Source organism: Nyctibius grandis, chromosome 26 (assembly GCF_013368605.1).
Source record: "Nyctibius grandis isolate bNycGra1 chromosome 26, bNycGra1.pri, whole genome shotgun sequence".
NCBI classification, from domain to species: domain Eukaryota; kingdom Metazoa; phylum Chordata; class Aves; order Nyctibiiformes; family Nyctibiidae; genus Nyctibius; species Nyctibius grandis.
In genome coordinates, this window is record NC_090683.1 from 6,026,247 (window position 1) to 6,042,350 (window position 16,104).

Sequence of the window (16,104 nt, forward strand, 5' to 3'; positions counted from 1 at the left end):
CGGGGCAGTGCTGGGGCTTGGGCATGTCCGTGTTCAGTGGCATCTTCATCCGGAGCCTCAGGGTCCGTGGCTGGAGCGGGGGCAGGTCCTGGTGCGCAGTCGGGACTGGGGAGGTCCTTCAGCCCACCCTAGACCCCAGGAAGGGGCCCGGTGCACCCCAGTCACCCCAAACCACGGGAGGAGGTGGCCGATGGCCGAGCCAGGCTAGAGGTGGGCACCGAGCCCCCGGCCTCCCTTCAGTGGCCCAAACCCAGGGCTTACAGCCAGGTCCAGGGGGAACCTGGTGCAGTTCAGCCAGGGAAGGAACAACTGTGGGGGCCTCAGGGGTGGCAGCTGAGGGCACGGACGTGTCCCCAGTGCCCATCAAAAACCCAGTGCTGAGGTGCCCAGGGTGGGGGTACAGCCCCGGGGGGGCTCCTGGCCCTCAGGAGCAGCCCTGAAGGTGAGCAGGTTCCAAGCCCTGCCCATTCTTGGGGGGCTGGAGACCACTGAGCCCCCACGTCCCCCCACCGCTGGGCTGAGTGTCAGGGGCAGCTTTGGGGGGGCTCGGCCCCCACCCCCCCCCGGCAGCAGCACCAGGACAGCCCCAAGCAGGACTCACCGAGGGCTGGGGCAGGAAGGGGCAGGGGTCTGCACACCCCCGGGCACTGGTGCAAGGCTGGGAGGGGCAGACCTCACACCAGAGAACCCCCCAGGTCCAGGTCCTGCCCCCCCAGACACCCCACAGCCCCCCCAGGACACCCCGCACTCACCCAAGTGGCTCCTTACCAAACCCACACCTGCGGGCGCTGCCATCCCTGCACTGGGGACCAGCCACACTGGGGGGACAGGGACAGCACAGGCCCAGCCTGGGGCCAGCCGGGGCTTTATAAGCTGCGGGGGGGGATCCCCACCCACAGGAAACGCAGCTGAGACCCTCCCACCTCCTCACACAGGTGATGGCACCACCTGGGCACAGGGCTGAGGGGCTGGTTGCCCCATATACTCCGTGTGTGGCTCATGCCATGCCCACACACCACGTCCCCACGTCACCCACCCCCCCCTCAATGCCAGGACACCCCAAGGTGCCCCCAGCACCCGCCCCGTCCTTGGCCCCGCTGCCAGCTCCCCCGGTGACCACGGACGGTGGCACGTGGTACCCCATGGGGACAACAGCAGGACAAGGGGACAGGCCCCCCCGGCAGTGCTCAGGGGGGACCACCCACACCCCCCCGCCCAGACACGTGGCAACAATGATCTGGTGGCACCGGCACCGCGGCAGCGTTTAATCGAGGATCTCGAGCTGGACCCCCCCGGGAGCGGGGCCGGGCACGGGGCGGGGTTATTGCTTGGGTGAGCCGGGCAGGGCACACGCATGTGGGGCTGCACACGCATGTGTGAGCGCACAGAGCCAGGTGTGCACGGCGTCGGGGTGCAGGAGCAGCCGTGTGGGTGCCCTGTCCGTGGGCAGTGCCACCCTGGGGGCCACCCCCCAGTGTCCCCTGCCCCGGGCTGGACCCCGAGGGATGGGGACGCTGGGGACAGGCCCCTGGCATGGCTCAGGGGGTCAAGTACCACCTGGACGGGGCTTCCTGAGGTTGGTGATCCGGGGGGTGTGGGGGCACTGGGATGGGGACGCTGCGGGGGGGGGGCTGGACGCTGCCCCTCAGATCTCGGTCAGCGCCTCGGCGGGGACCAGCCCCCGCTTCCTCCCGCTGGTCACCCGGACGAGGCCCTGGGTCCTGCCCACGCCGACGCAGATCTGGGATGGGCAGACAGACAGACAGACGGTGGGGCACGGCCCTGGCATCACCCCGCTGACGACGGGCCCAACTCGGTGCACCCCAGGGCAGCGTGGTGCTGGCACCGGCGGGGTCCCCCCTACCTGGTTCTCCCTGAGGCTCATGCGTCCCTGCTCCCTGTCGCCCTGCACGGCCCGGCAGCTCCTCCAGACGCTCTCGCCGGGCCGGACCCGCTGCACGAAGTTGGCCGGGAAGAAGCCCAGCCGGGCGCCCACCTTCCCCTGCGGCGCGGCCGGGCGGCGGCTGAGACCCCCCGCGCTCGCTGCACCAGTGGGTGCCCTGGCAGGCGGCCCCCGGGCTCCCGGCGTGTTCCCCTGCTCCCACCCTGCGTCCCCATCACGTCCCCCCTGACCTTCCACCAGTCCTCGTTGGAGTCGTCCACCAGCGTGACCCTGTCCCCGGGCCTGGGGGGGGGAGGGAGGCGTGGGGCAGAATGGGGATGTGCCCCCCCACCCTGTGCTGCCCCCCGTGGGTCCGGCCCCTGCCAGCCCCCTCCCCACTCACTGCAGCGCCAGGTCCTGCTGCTCCTGGGGCACGAACTTGTAGAGAGCCACGTAGGAGAACATGGGTGCCCCGTCCCGCCGCGCCGGCCCCTGGGCAACCTGCGGGCACAGCCAGCCTGCCCCATGGACCCCCGGCCCTGCCCCACGGCCCACAGCCCCCGCCCGTGCCCCACAGCTCTGGCCTGAACCCACGGCCCCCAGCCCCCTGACAGTGTCCCATCCCGCTGCCCCACAGACCCCTTCTAACACCCCATCCCGCTGCCCCACGGCCCCAGTGCATCCCCAAGGCCCCTGGTCCCACCCTGCACCCCCATCTCGCCCCCCCCAGACCCCCACCTGCTGCCCCGGGCTCTTCTCCTCCGCACTGTCCCTCTCTGCCGCAGTGTCAGCTGCTGGGATGGATGGGGGGGACAGAGTCAGCCCTGAACCCCCACCCCAGCCCCCACCCCGATGCCACCCCCTTACCGCTGTCACTTGGGCTCCCCACGCTTCTCGAGGTGTCCCCGCTCTCCTCCCCAGCTGCCACCTTGTCACCCTAGAGCAGAGGGAGGGCTCGGGGCGGGGGGGGGGTCCCACACCCCCACAGTGCCCCCCACCCCTCCCCAGTCCTGGGGGGTACCTGGATGCCGGGCGGCAGCTCCGTGGGGCCGGCGCCGTGTGCCAGGGAGGTGCCGAACCTCAGCGCCTCGTACACGGGGTCCACCCGCGCGCTGGGGGCTGTGGGGTGGGGACGGGGGTGTCAGGGTCCCCCCCCACCCCAGACGGCACCCCAGGGAGAGGCCGCAGCCCACGGCAGGCGCAGGCGGTGCGGGGCGGCCAGGGGCTCACCTGGGGGGGGGTCCCCCTGCGCGGAGCCCCCCCGCTCGGGCAGCAGCAGGGGCGAGCTGAAATTGCGGCGGAAAGAGGCGGCCTGGGGGGAAAAACGGGGGGTTTGGGAAAAAAGGGGCACCCAGCACCCCCCGGCACCCCCCAGAGAGCTGGGGGGGCGCTGGGACCGAGTGTGCCCCAGGGACCCCACACGCACGGGGGGGGGTGGTGCTGGCACACGCGTGTGCTCACACACCTCTGTGCCCACTCGTGGGCATGCGTACCGGTGCACACGCGTGTGCACAGCCCCGCAGCCCCGCTGCCCGCAGCCCCCCGGGGCCAGGGCTGTGTCGGGGGGCTCGGGGGGGGGGGGGCTGGCAGTGCCCTGGGTCCCCCCACCCACCCCGGCACGTACCGTCTCGCCGGGGCACCGCTGGTGCGAGATGCCCACGGAGCAGCACGGGTGGACCCCAGCCTGGCACCGCAGGCCGTGCCGCGAGCTCCCTGCGGGCACCCAGGGGGGGTTACGGGGGGGGGCCGGGGGCTGCCCCCCTGCACCCCGCACCCCCCCCCCCAGCACCCCGTACCCCCCCAGCACCCACCCGCGAGGAGCTGCCGGCCCAGCTCGCAGGGGCAGCGCTTCTTGGAGACGTGCTGCTGGCAGCCGTGGGGCCGGGGGGGGGGCCGGGGGGGCCCCGGGGCCCTGCACCCCCCCGGGGCCGGGCACCCCCCGCGGGAACAGGCTCTCCACGCTCTTGCTCCGCAGCAGCGTCCGCAGGGACAGGGACCGCTTCAGCCGCTGCATCTGCCGGAGGGACCCCCGGGGCGGGCGGTGACCCCGGCAGGGGCCGCGGGGACCCCCCCGGTGGTGGCAGGGACCCCCCCGGTGGTGGCAGGGACCCCTCCCAGGGTGTCCACCCCGCTGCCACCCCCGCAGCACCAGCCCAGCCCGGTCGGGGATCCGGGGCTGAACCCCCCCAGGCTGGGCCAGCGACACCCCAAAGCGGCTGCGAGCGCCCGGGACGGGGGGCACGGGCACGGTCGCCCCCCGGGGCACCCTGACCCTCCCCCCGCACCCTGACCCCCCCCCCGCACCCCCTGGCCGTACCTTGCTGCCGTGCCCGGCCCCGGCGGGGGGGGGCTCGGGGGTCCCCGCCGTCTCGCTCTCCCTGGTCGGCTCCGTCATGCACCCGCCACGCCCCCCCCCCCTCCCCTCCCCGCCCCTGCTGTCGCGATAGTGCCGCGACTCTGTCGCGACAGCTCCGCGCTCAAGCTGCCGCCGGCCCCTCCCCGCCGGGAGGATGGAGAGATATGCTAATCTTTGGCTGCCCATTGGCTGCTGGCCCCCTGTGGGGCGGGGCTTGCCCCCATCACCAGGCGCTGCATGCGGGGGGGGGGCCACTGGGGGGGACCCCCCTATTGACAGCACCCAGGGACCCCCCATTGATACTTAGGGGGCAGCACCCATTCCCCCCCCCATCCCAGGGGTCTCAGCTCCCCCCTTTGCCCCCTGGGGGGGGGGCAGCACCCATAGACCCCCCCATTAACACCCCACACCGCCCTATTGACACCCAGGGGGGGGTGTCAGTGCCCTACACCAGCAAACTCCCCTTTTTTTCTCCCCAGAATGAGCCAAATCTGGGTGAAATTAAAGGCATTAAAATGCAGCGGAGGGTGGCACAGAGCGGCCTTGGCTTCTCGCCCTAGACAGGGTGGACTGGAATGGTTGGGGGGGGGACAAGGAGGGGGACAGATGTCCTTGGTTGGGCTGGGACAAGGGGACAGGGCTCACAGCGCTGGGGAGGCATCATCTCGGCTCCTAAAAAACCCTGAAACTCCACCAAAGTGATGCCGGGCATGGAGGGCACCGGGCAGCCGGGACGTGCCGGGCACAGAGGGCACGTCCCACCGGCCACAGCGGGGCTCAGCCCTGCCAAGGCGCCCGTGCCAGCCGCAGGGCAGTGCCAGGGGGGCAGCAGGGGCAAACTGAGGTGTCCCCAGTGACGGGATCCTGCGCTGAGGTGGCCCCTGGCTGGGAGCCCCGGTGCCAGCGGCCACAAGTTTTTGTTTTAAATAACCACTGTGACACCACGTTACACCTGCCCCCTCCTCAGCCTCTTCGGGAGCAGGCACAGAATGGGGATAAAAAGTGCTGCTGTGTGTCAAAAGACCAGAAAAGCCTCATTTTTGGTTGCATTAGAGCTCCTGACGCCTCCCTGGAGCTCTCGGGCTGTCTCCCCCCAGAGATCCCTTCGTCTCTGCACCCGCTGGCTCGGGGCCAGGGCAGCTTGAAGGGGGCTGCTGCCGAAAGGCAGCTCCAGGTTAGAGCAAACCAGCTTTTCGAGGGGGTAACGCAGAGTCCAGCCTCTACGGCCGCAGGACACGGCTCCTCCAGAGGCATCTCGGGGCTCTGGGGTGCTGCTGGTTTCCAAGGGAGGGCGAGGAAAGGGCAAATGCACAGAGAACAGCTCCTGGTCCGCAGCCGAGGACCTGCTCTGGCGCAGAGGCTCAGGAGATGGGTTTGGTACACGTAGGGAGCACACAAATGGATCTGATGTTCAGCCACGACTTGCTCCTCGCTGAACCTTCCAGCAGAGCCACCCTTTTTCACCACTTACCCTCAAAACGACAGTACAGAAGCTCCTCTGATGGGCCCTGATGCCCTCTGCAGCCACCAGCCCCCGCCCAGCCCCGAGCACCCTCCGGCTCCCCCAGGCACCCGCATGGGAACAGCCCTCCCACCCCCAGCCCAGGGCCAGGAGGGGTTTTTTTTTTTTTGCTCTACAAAGGTATTCCAGTAAGACACAGCTTGGAAAATGGTGTTTATTGGTATTTATAAATACAAACATCAGGAAGAGTCCATTTGAAGACGGATAATTGACTTAAAAGGACACTGCCAAGTAGTTCGAGCTACCTTAATGCTGTCACCCTGTCTGGAAAAAAAAATAAACAAACGCTTTGGGTTCTGTAATCTTGAGTTTTCCCTTGAAAAACTCCGCTCTGTTACAAAGAACTCAGTCAGCCAACTCCACCCTGGTTTGCAAATCCATTTCAGCTCTCCCCTGCCACAGTATAAACCCAGTGTCCCTCCCGGAGCCGTGCGGGTGCTGCCCCAGGCCCCCCCACCCCTTCAGAGCCAGCCTGTCCCCGGGGGAAGCGCCAGCGTCTTCTGCCATCCTGAAAACAGGAGAAAGGAGTCCTGCAACTGAAGTCTGGGAACGTGCTCCTTGAGAGGAGGGAGAATCCGCAGCGCTAAAGAGGATTTGAATAAATATAACGGATTAAAAGCGATCTACAGGGGAGGAGTTGACAGTGTCCTTTTAAAGGCAGCGCGCTGGATCTCCTCCCAGCGCCCTGCGCCTCTGCAAGACTTCGTTAAGCACATACAGGTGGGGAATGGAGGCTGCAGATGGAAGGGGACACAGCTTCGGTGGTGCTGAGCGACCCTGCGGCCTGCCTGAGGAGCTCAGACAGTGCTGAGAGGGTTGGGAAAGGACACACTGTCCTCAAAGCAAACCCACAGCGAAGAAACAAGCCCCTGGGACATTAAAATAGCCATCCCTCGTGCTGCACCCCGCTCTTCCCCCATCGTAAGGTTCTCCAGCACGAAGGTGAAGCATCACAGACCTGCTCCTCTGAGTCAGCTGGGGACCACCCAGAAACACGCGCTCCCTCCCACGCCGGGGTGCAGACAGCGCAACCGCTCACACGTCAGCTCGTCTTCCACAAACCCCTCACAGTCTGACCCAGTTCTGCCCCACCAAACCCTCGGCGTCTGCCCCTCTGTTCACGTTTCACACTGGGCAGCCAGAACCACCAGCACCGAGGGGTCACAGAGCCCGCCCGGGCTGTCCGCGCTCCTCTGACACATCTGGGCTAATCCTGCCCCAAACGCCTCAAAACCAGCTGCTCCCAACACCCCCGAGAGCTGGAGGGACCAGGGCACGCTGCAAACCCCCACCTCCCTCAGGTGGGTCCTTCTCCGGGGCAAGACACTTACCTGCAACGATGGAACGTCAGTAAAACCACCCAGCGCTCGCGCTGTATAAAACCGATTCTACTTTGCTCTTCCTTGGGGCAGGATGAAGGGTTGGAGGGGGAAAGGGCAGGAGCAGGAGGGAACTTACAGTCACTGGAACAGAGACTATAACTTTTTCCCCTATATCAAGAGTTATGTTGTTGTCACTGGGATAAAACCTGAAACACAAAGCAGATTTGGGCACCCCAGCACCGATCTGAGCAGGCCGAGGAGCCTCCAAGAGCCCAGCCCGTCCTGCAGCTCACTCTCCTTTTAAAAACCTTCCCAACAGGACGTTACAGGCGCAGGCTTCTAATGGCAAAAAGTATTTTTTTTTAAATTTAAATTATCAATTTATAACTTTTGTTTGGTAAATCTCAAAAAAAAAAATTATTGAATTAGAAATCTGTAAAAAAAAAAAAAATAAAGCAGGATGTAGGGAGGGTAAAAAACTGAGCCTGACATGACAGATTTCAAGCTATATCACAACAACCTAGGAAGCCTCTGAGCTGGATGCTACAGAACACAGAAGAAACAGATGAACCTTCAACGTGAGCATGCTCAGGGTGGTCAGCAGGGAACGGCAGGTAGAGAAGCACAAGGAAATCATGTCCCACAACAGCTGCTGGTTCATTCCCTCACTGAAAGATGGACACAAAACTTGTTGGGATTTTTTAGGTTTGTTTTTTTTAGTTTTTTTTCTTCTTCTGGACAATGGATGCAGGGTTAAAACACGTTCCTTTCCTCTCCCCCTCTCCCCATTTCAAAGGATTTCAGTTACTCTTCCAACCTCAACAGCAGCAACAGCCATCCTGGGTTCGCAAGACCCTCCCCTCCTTACCGCAGTGATTTCATCTGAGCATGCCCAGCAGGAATGGTTCAGAATTTTACCAATCCACCTACAGAAAAAGCTCCAGCCCAGCTCCAGCTCCCCCAGCGCAGAGTTCATCGGTGTGCTGGAGCAGGTGGGGGTGTGTATGTACGCGTATGGGTGGCTACAGGGGCCTGGCACCACCGCCCTGCTCACTGGCCCTTGCAAATGACACTGGTGTCGCTCCCCTTGAAGATACTGGTGTCCACCGTGATTCTACTGGTGTAATTAAATACTCAGTTTGCGGGACGGCCACGTCCAGTGTCATAGGATGATGCAGCATCTGCAGAAGCGTTGTCTGCTGCCCCCGACCGAAGGAGGAGGAGTCACAGGCGCGAAGTAGGCATGGACTTTGATGTTGGGTAAATGGGTCTGCAAAGACAAACACGGCGTGTGAGGCCACAAGGGCAGCGGCAGTGTGAGAGCTGAGACAGGCCTGGCTTGGCTTTAGGCTGCAAACTAACAGACACAAACACCAGAGTCGAGCTCTTTCAGTTTACAGTGCGATTGCCCCCCAGACTGTGGGTCAGCAAGTTCTTTCTGTTACCAGAAAGCAGCTACAGGCAGTGAGAAAAAACGATGCTACCCCCTCACCCATAACCCTTCCTCACCCTTAACCCTTCCTCACCCCTAACCCTTCCTCACCCCTAACCCTTCCTCACCCCTAACCCTTCCTCACCCCTAACCCTTCCTCACCCCTAACCCTTCCTCACCCTTAACCCACCATTAAGCCGTGGGGAACAGAACACCATCGAACTGTAGGGATCTGTGTTCTCTTTGCAAATAAAATCTCATCACTCCTCTTTTACAGATGGAGAAATAGACCCAGGAGGGAAATCCCTGGGCTTTAGATGGGCGGCAGCTAGTGACAGAGCAGCCCTGGCTCCGTCCCACCCACGAGGACACGCAGCTTTCCCTATGACACACTGGCTTTACTACAGGATTAGCTGGAGCTATTTACACGGGAAGCATCAGCACAAAGAGCGCTACAATCCACGCCGAGCACATGCAGCAGTCGAGGGGAGGTGCCATCCCACACATCTGCTGTGGCACTACCTCTGGGTCCCACGTTTAGGAGCAGAGTCATGTACAAGCGCTTGTAAAGCGAGCGCTCGCACGCTGGGTCTGCTCCGTTCCTTTCTGCTACTACGCAGCGGACACAGCAGTTATCTCTCATCCTCACCCAATCTTCTGAGTGCAGGACAACTGTTAATTTCACAGATGATGGTTCTCACAATACTTTGAAGAATGAGCACCAGATCATGAGGAAGCTGAACCCTCAGCCCTCCCTCCTCCCCACCACATAAACTGCTCAGTCACAGCCTTAGCGATGTTCTGATTATTTTTTACCCTGAGTCTCTTGATCCCTGCCCGCGTGATCTGCTGACAGTCGTACAGTTCTATCCTCTCCAAGCTGTGGCAGCTTTTCAGGTGCTCCAGGGAGGCGTCCGTGATCAGCGGGCAGTTGTCCAGCTCGATCACCTCCAAGCGGTCGTGTGCGCAGGCGCCGTTGCCCAAGTGACGAATCCCATCGTCCGTGATCAGCTCACAGTGGGACAAACTCTGCAGCCAAACAGAGCAGGTTAGCAGCCCCCTGCCAGCGGCCAACAGAAGCCAACACCCTGCCTGGGGACACTGCGGGACAGGAGAGATGGCCCATGTTTCATAGGCTTGGACTGGTTTGCCACTGGTGTCCCCTCCTTGCACTGCTGCGCTCCGGACAGCGGGCACCGGGCTGTGGGGGTGTCCAGTGACTAAGGGGAAAACTCACAGCTGGAGTGCGATGGGAAAGGCAGCTGCTGAAAGACAAGACCCCCAGGGCCAGGATGGCACAGAAATGGAATAAACACCTCTGCTGTCGAAGAAACCACCTTTGTAAAGTCTGTGGCCTTACACGTCGTGGGAAGGACCCTGTCACCGGGTCTAAGAACCAGCAGAAATATGATGTCACCTATTTGATGTGGTTTTGGGGTGGGGGCTGCAGCTTAAAAGTTCTTGAGGAGGAACTAGGTGACAGCATCAGCTTGTGGCTTTGCTGAGGGGCCCAGCAGAAGGGATGGCTGCACAGCAGAACCCACCGACTGCATCCCCCACCTCCCAGGATGACAATGGCGCAGTACACCCAGGGACACAGAGGAGAGTGAGGAATTCAGTCAATTCCCAGAAATTCAGACCAAGAGGAACACGGCTTTGCAGGGCCAGCAAAAGCTTCCCAGGTCTCAGGTGCCCAGCTCCATACTCGAGGTGAGAAGGGCTGCAGTCTCCTCTCCCACGGACAGACTGACAGCCCGGTTCGTGGACAGATTCTGCCCAGCTTGCTGAGGACAGCCAGAGGCTGGCACCAGGAGAACCCAGTGCCCTATAATTCACTCAGGCAGCTGTGGTTGCCTGGCATACAATTAATGCTAGCAGGAGGGGAGGGACAATAGGTTCTTGAGGGTCAAGTTTCTAGCTGAATTCTTCCAAGCCTTCGCAACACGTCTACGAAGTCAGAGACAAATCCCCCCCGGCAGTGCTTAAAATCCCTTTGGTTACAGAAAGAAAATGCTGAAACTCTCCTTATAATACTCACCAGAACCTGAAGCCGTGGACAGTGTATGGAAAGCTGGATTAGTGTACTGTCTGTTATCTGCAAAAAAAGAAAAAGCCTTTTCACACTGGGTGCTTCACACAAGGACTTTTTTTTCCCCCCTACGAAAGAAAAACTGTAAACTTTTGCCTGATCCATGGCAGTGTTCCCTGCAGCCACTCTCCTGAGCCCCTCAGGAACTCACCAGGACCAAATTTCAGGTGTACAGATTTTTCCACTCCTTTACAGAAACCAACTCATCTCCTTAAAGGACTGTTAAGACACAGGTAGTGTTGTTTTTTTGAACTTCCTTAAGTAAATCTCATTAAATAAGCTCACAATTAAGAGGAGCAAGCGAGCAGACCTCTTCAATGCCACAATGTCTCCTAAATGTTTCTCTCTGGAAGTAGGAGAGCTGCTCAAATCCCCTTCCAAGAGCCTGGTGGACTGCCAAACTGCTCCTCTTTATCTTCAGGAAGAAGGAGACCCAACGCCATGGCTTTCTCATCTCACACCGTTCCGAAGGGAGCGTGCCGGGCTGCCTTTGTTCAGTGCAGTCAGCCCAAGGACACAGCCCAATTTTTCTTCTTCCTTTTTTGGGTTAACTTTAAATCACTTCCTGTCTGGACTATTGTCATTTCCTCTTGTGATCTCCTGAATTTCTGCCCTGTAAACATCAGGAAGTACAGAACACCGGGGTCACGCTGTTCTCATGGCAGGAAGCAAAATCCTGTTACCTCCACTGTCTTTATCTGAATCGATTTCAAATCTATCCTGAGGGTTAGAGATTTTTTCATGGGATCTTGAGTAAATTCAGCTATTTTCCCCTGTAAACGCTACCTTGCCATGTTATCTGCTTCTGGCACGTACCCCACAGAACAGTGTGCAGTCACGTATGAGAGGCCTGCAGCACAGGGCTGTAAGAGTCCAGAGGAGGGCGACCAAGCTGGTGAAGGGTCTGGAGGGTCTGACCTACGAGGAACGGCTGAGGGAGCTGGGGGTGTTTAGCCTGGAGAAGAGGAGGCTCAGAGGTGACCTTAGTGCAGTCTACAACTACCTGAAGGGAGGTTGTAGCGCAGTGGGAGTCGGCCTCTTCTCCCAGGCAACTAGCAATAGGACAAGAGGACACAGCCTCAAGCTTGGCCAGGGGAGGGTCAGGTTGGACATTAGGAAGCATTTCTTCTCAGCAAGGGTCATTAGCCATTGGAAGGGGCTGCCCAGGGAGGTGGGGGAGTCACCATCTCTGGAGGGGTTTAAGAAAAGCCTGGACATGGCACTTAGTGCCCTGGTCTAGTTGCCATGGTGGTGTCAGGGCAATGGTTGGACTCGATGAGCCCAGAGGGCTCTTCCAACCCGACTGATTCTGTGATTCTGTGACTCAGCAGTGACAGACTCGTTACATTCCATCCCACTGCTTTTGGGGAAGGCTAACAGTAGCACGGGCACCCTGGTTTTATTTCCAGGTGTTGCCACAATGAAATCACTGCTGTCCAAACAACCTGGCTGTGTTTTTCCAAAGCAGAAGGAACATCCATCATTGCCAGCACTACGTGTAGCACAAACCTGCCCCTGCCTTACGCACCGAGACCTGACTCTGGGACTTTATCTTGTGCCGAGGGTCACAGTCCCCACATCTCTTACACGACCTTCAGGACACATCTATTACTATTAAATATTTATTATTTACAGCAGCATTCACTACTACAAAATATGAACAAAGGATCAAACGCAACATTTTCTTATCCAAATATATCCCGTCTTCTTGCTCAGGATTCTAATTCAAGTTCTGATTCAGAGACAAGCTACTTTTTTATGATTAAAAAAAAAAGTAACAGCCAGAGGTGGCACCTCCTACCTGGACGCACTCTTCCAGGTCCATTTTTTCAAGTTCGTGGCAGTTCTAGGAGCAAACAAGAGATCGAACACACAAACTAAGTGCAAAGTTCAGCCGGCAAATATAAACACAACGACAATAAAACAGTCTTTTTTTTAAAAATGAAGGGTTTTTCCTGCATGAAACATCATGACTGGAAGGAAAGTTTGCTGCTTCTTTACAAACATCACCAAATATAGTAAAGGAAATTAGCAATTTCACCCATTTAAAGGCACCGAGTTCTTTTTATTCATAGGAAGTAAAGGAGGTTAAATTTAGGGTCGGTTGTATAGAACACAGATTAATCTAGAACAAAACAAACAGTAACGTTTCTAACTCTCAAGTATTTAACATTTCATGTAGTTTGGATGCGCATCCTCCTAGACTGTGGGTCAGGATGATGCCCAAGATTATGTACAGCCTAATTTTGGTAACTTAGCTTCCCCTCAAATGTCGAGATTACAAAAATCTACATTCAAGAGAAAGCTACTGCTCGTTCCTATCCATCACGAAAAGAAAGCAAAGAAACTTGATGAAAAAGTGGGAATGAGCACTTACCCTAGCTAGAGTGGTAAAGCCCACATCTGTTAGTTGAGAACACCTTGCAACTTCTAATATTCTGCACAGAAAGAATTTATAATAACCATGGTGGAGTCATTTTGCTTTTCAGAGTGTTTCATTAAAAGCTTCCAGCAACCCAGAAAAGTTTGCCCCGGTTTAGGCTGTGCTCTCTGAGAAGATAATTTGCACAAAGCATCATCCACCCTCTATACCTGAGTGTAGGTCACAGGGAAAGAAAAAAAGAAGTCAGGCTAAAAGGGAACTCGAGGGTCACCCAGTCCGCACCCCGCTGCGAGGCAGGAGGTTGGATCCCACAAATGTTGGACTAAGGTGCTCCTAAAACCCTTCATTGCTGGACACTCCACACCCTCCCTGAGTGATCTCCTCTGGTTTCCACCCAATATACACATCTCCTAGTGGAAAAGGGTGTAACACACAAACTGGCAGACGGGCATGACAGAATGAATATTTAATGCCACAACAGAAGAGTCTGAAGTCTTCTAAGAGTCGAACTTCTTGCTTCTGTGACAACAGATAAACTTTCTGGCAGATAGTTACAGCTCTACAAGGTTTGCTTCACAGCCTTAACATATTTATCTACCTTTAGAGCAAAGAAAGCCAAACTTGCCTGAAATGCTTTACGCATTTTACCGTAGGGAGCTTAATACTGTAAAGCTGCAGCTGAACATAAACACAGAAACCACTTGGAACCGCAATCAGGTTTTACCTTCCTCTTTCAAAACTGGTTCCCACACACTTGTGTGCTGCACTTTGTGCCCAGAATTCTTTAAATGAGCTTAGCACAGAAAACAGTTGCGTTTTCCCCTGGAAGACGTGTATTTTATGCCATTTAATACAGGCCACTCGGCTGCTACAGATGTCAGGCAATAAAACTGACTCTTCTTTCTGCACCTGGCCACTTTCTGACTTATAGCAAAGTCTTCCTGAAGAAACTTGTCCTAATTAAAAAAAGGCTTTAAAAATAATTTAAAAAGCACCCGCAGAGCTGACGCTGGAAGCCCACTCTGTCAAGCAGAGTGAAAGTCGGCACAAATTCCATCTGCTACAAAATCATCATGAAAACCCCGTTAATACCACATGTCAAGAGCAAACAATGTTGTTTAAACGTCTTTTCAGTTCTCGATACAGAAGTAACCTAACCTCAACTGTTCTTCATAAAAGAACAACAGTAGCTACACAATGGTGTAAGACGAGACTGCTACTGAGCGAGTGTCTTGGCAGCACACGCCACCACGGCATGGAGCTCTTTTACCACTGTTTTACTCACACAGGTTTAGAAACCAGAAGTTTGGGTAAATCTATGATCATCCCACAGCCAAATGCCTGGGAAAAGCTCAGTGATAAAAAGTGCACTTTCAGAAAGACCTTCAGAGTCTAAAATGGCTCCAATATCACACGACCATGTCACCAAGACCCCCCAGCTCAACGTACAAGGGGTCACTCTGCAGTGAACTTACCTAAGCCTTGGGCAGTTCTGTCCCAGGGCGTTCAGGATGGCATCTGTAATGTTAGAGCAGCCTGAAGCACACAAGGATTGTAACTTGTGGCATCCTCTGCATATTGTAATGAGACCATCATCTGTTATTTGCTACAAGAAAAACAATAACAACATCACAAGCCATAGCAACGGAGGTGGAGGTGCAAGGCACCGCATATTTCCCCTGTCAGACTTCCAACCCGGCACCTGAGGCCAAGTTACGCTTCTTTCAACCCAAAAACGCATTCAAATATTTCACTGGAGCAGCTGAAACAGGATAATCCACGTTGAAGTGACTTGTAAACATTCAGAAAGTGATTCCACACGCATGGCAATGTTTCTGAGCTTGGCCCACGTGAGCGGTGGGGGAAGGCACTCGGTCTCCTGCCTTCCTTTGCAGTCCTTGCTCTAAAGACCTTCTTGGCTGAAGCTCCAGAAAGCACCTTACAGCCAGAGTTGCCCACAGAACAAGCAACAAACAGCCTTTTAAAAATACTCTTTGGTGGTTTGGGACCAAAAACTGAACCGTGAGAGATGGGGTCAGAGCCCAAATCACGTTGGGTTCCATCGACCCGCCGCGTCCCTGGACACGCAGGGTCTGTGCAGCCCCACATGCTCCGCTCACAAGTCTGGGATGGCAACAGGGCACAAACCTGCTCCAGATCCACACGGGATCGAGAGCAAAGCGGGCAGTGGGATGTGGGGAAAGAGGGGACAAGGGGTGGCAGAGGCTGTGCGTGCTGAGGGACCAGGCTACAACCCACTCGGTTCCTGGGATCTGGATTTTCAGAGGCAGCCAGACTCAAACCCCACAGCAAAGCACCAGCCTAGGGACTGGCACTGCTTTTAAACCAGCAAACAGCACGTCTGTGGGCTGGTGAGCCCAAGTGCTGAAGTGAGATGAAACAGAAACTGAGTAGAACTTGGTATTTTCAGTTCAGGCGATCAAGAACCTCGTTATTTTCTTCTCCCTTCCGCCTGTTTGCCTCTCCCCTTCCTGCCTCTCCCCTAGACGCAGGTCTGGAACTTGCTCACAGTGCAGCTTCTCCTTTGCAAGCACCCAGTCTCAGAGGATGGGCACCAGTCTCTGGCCAGTCTAGTAACGGGTAAAGCTACTCCTTAAGCAGGACTGGGAAAGGGGGGGGGACCCTTTGGGGACCCCCTGCAGCCCCCAAAGGCCTTGCCCACGTCCGTGGAAAATGAAGAGACTGTCCAGTTACTGCATCAGCCTAACGGCACGATGGTATGTACAAAGAGCCCGTTCCAAGTTCTTTCTTGGCATAAATATACATTTTTGGCACTGCAGAATAACTGGTTTAGAGCCCTTCTGTGCTTCTTGGTTCAATTTTATAGAGAGGCCAGAGGAACCGCCTGGCTAGATCACCACACAAACACGCCAGCCCCATGGAAAGAATTTTTCCAGCTAGTCCTGCAAATGAGTTTAGAAGCCCTGTGGGCAGGGCAGAGAGACAAACAATTCTGACACAGTGAATGCTCTGACACCGTTTTGGGGGCCTATTCAACGTTACTGAATGCTACCAAAAAGCTGGTTTTCATCAACTATTTTTAAAAGTCTCGTAAAATTACAATTGCCCCGTCTGCACAGCTGATGACGTTCCTGGG

General features: G+C 57.3%; 2 protein-coding genes across 4 annotated transcripts in view; both read right to left on the minus strand.

Annotated features, from left to right (window-relative positions):
• Positions 1–1,304: 1,304 nt before the first annotated feature.
• Positions 1,305–4,277, minus strand: STAC2 (SH3 and cysteine rich domain 2). The gene is given in 12 exon segments (XM_068418893.1): positions 1,305–1,741; positions 1,865–2,002; positions 2,134–2,185; positions 2,286–2,383; positions 2,621–2,673; positions 2,750–2,819; positions 2,904–3,001; positions 3,113–3,194; positions 3,507–3,595; positions 3,694–3,796; positions 3,798–3,896; positions 4,200–4,277. Coding segments are annotated over 12 exon segments (1,056 nt in total). The 3' UTR covers positions 1,305–1,645.
• Positions 4,278–5,900: 1,623 nt separating this feature from the next.
• Positions 5,901–16,104, minus strand: part of FBXL20 (F-box and leucine rich repeat protein 20) — a 40,749-nt gene continuing 30,545 nt past the window's right edge. For all 3 annotated transcript variants that reach the window (XM_068418813.1, XM_068418812.1, XM_068418814.1), the window contains 6 exons: positions 14,462–14,592; positions 12,981–13,041; positions 12,405–12,449; positions 10,553–10,609; positions 9,331–9,543; positions 5,901–8,352 (listed from right to left, as the gene is read on the minus strand). In XM_068418813.1, coding sequence (XP_068274914.1) covers positions 8,245–8,352; positions 9,331–9,543; positions 10,553–10,609; positions 12,405–12,449; positions 12,981–13,041; positions 14,462–14,592 — 615 coding nt within the window. In that variant the 3' untranslated portion in view covers positions 5,901–8,244. The remainder of the gene's footprint in view (positions 8,353–9,330; positions 9,544–10,552; positions 10,610–12,404; positions 12,450–12,980; positions 13,042–14,461; positions 14,593–16,104) is intronic.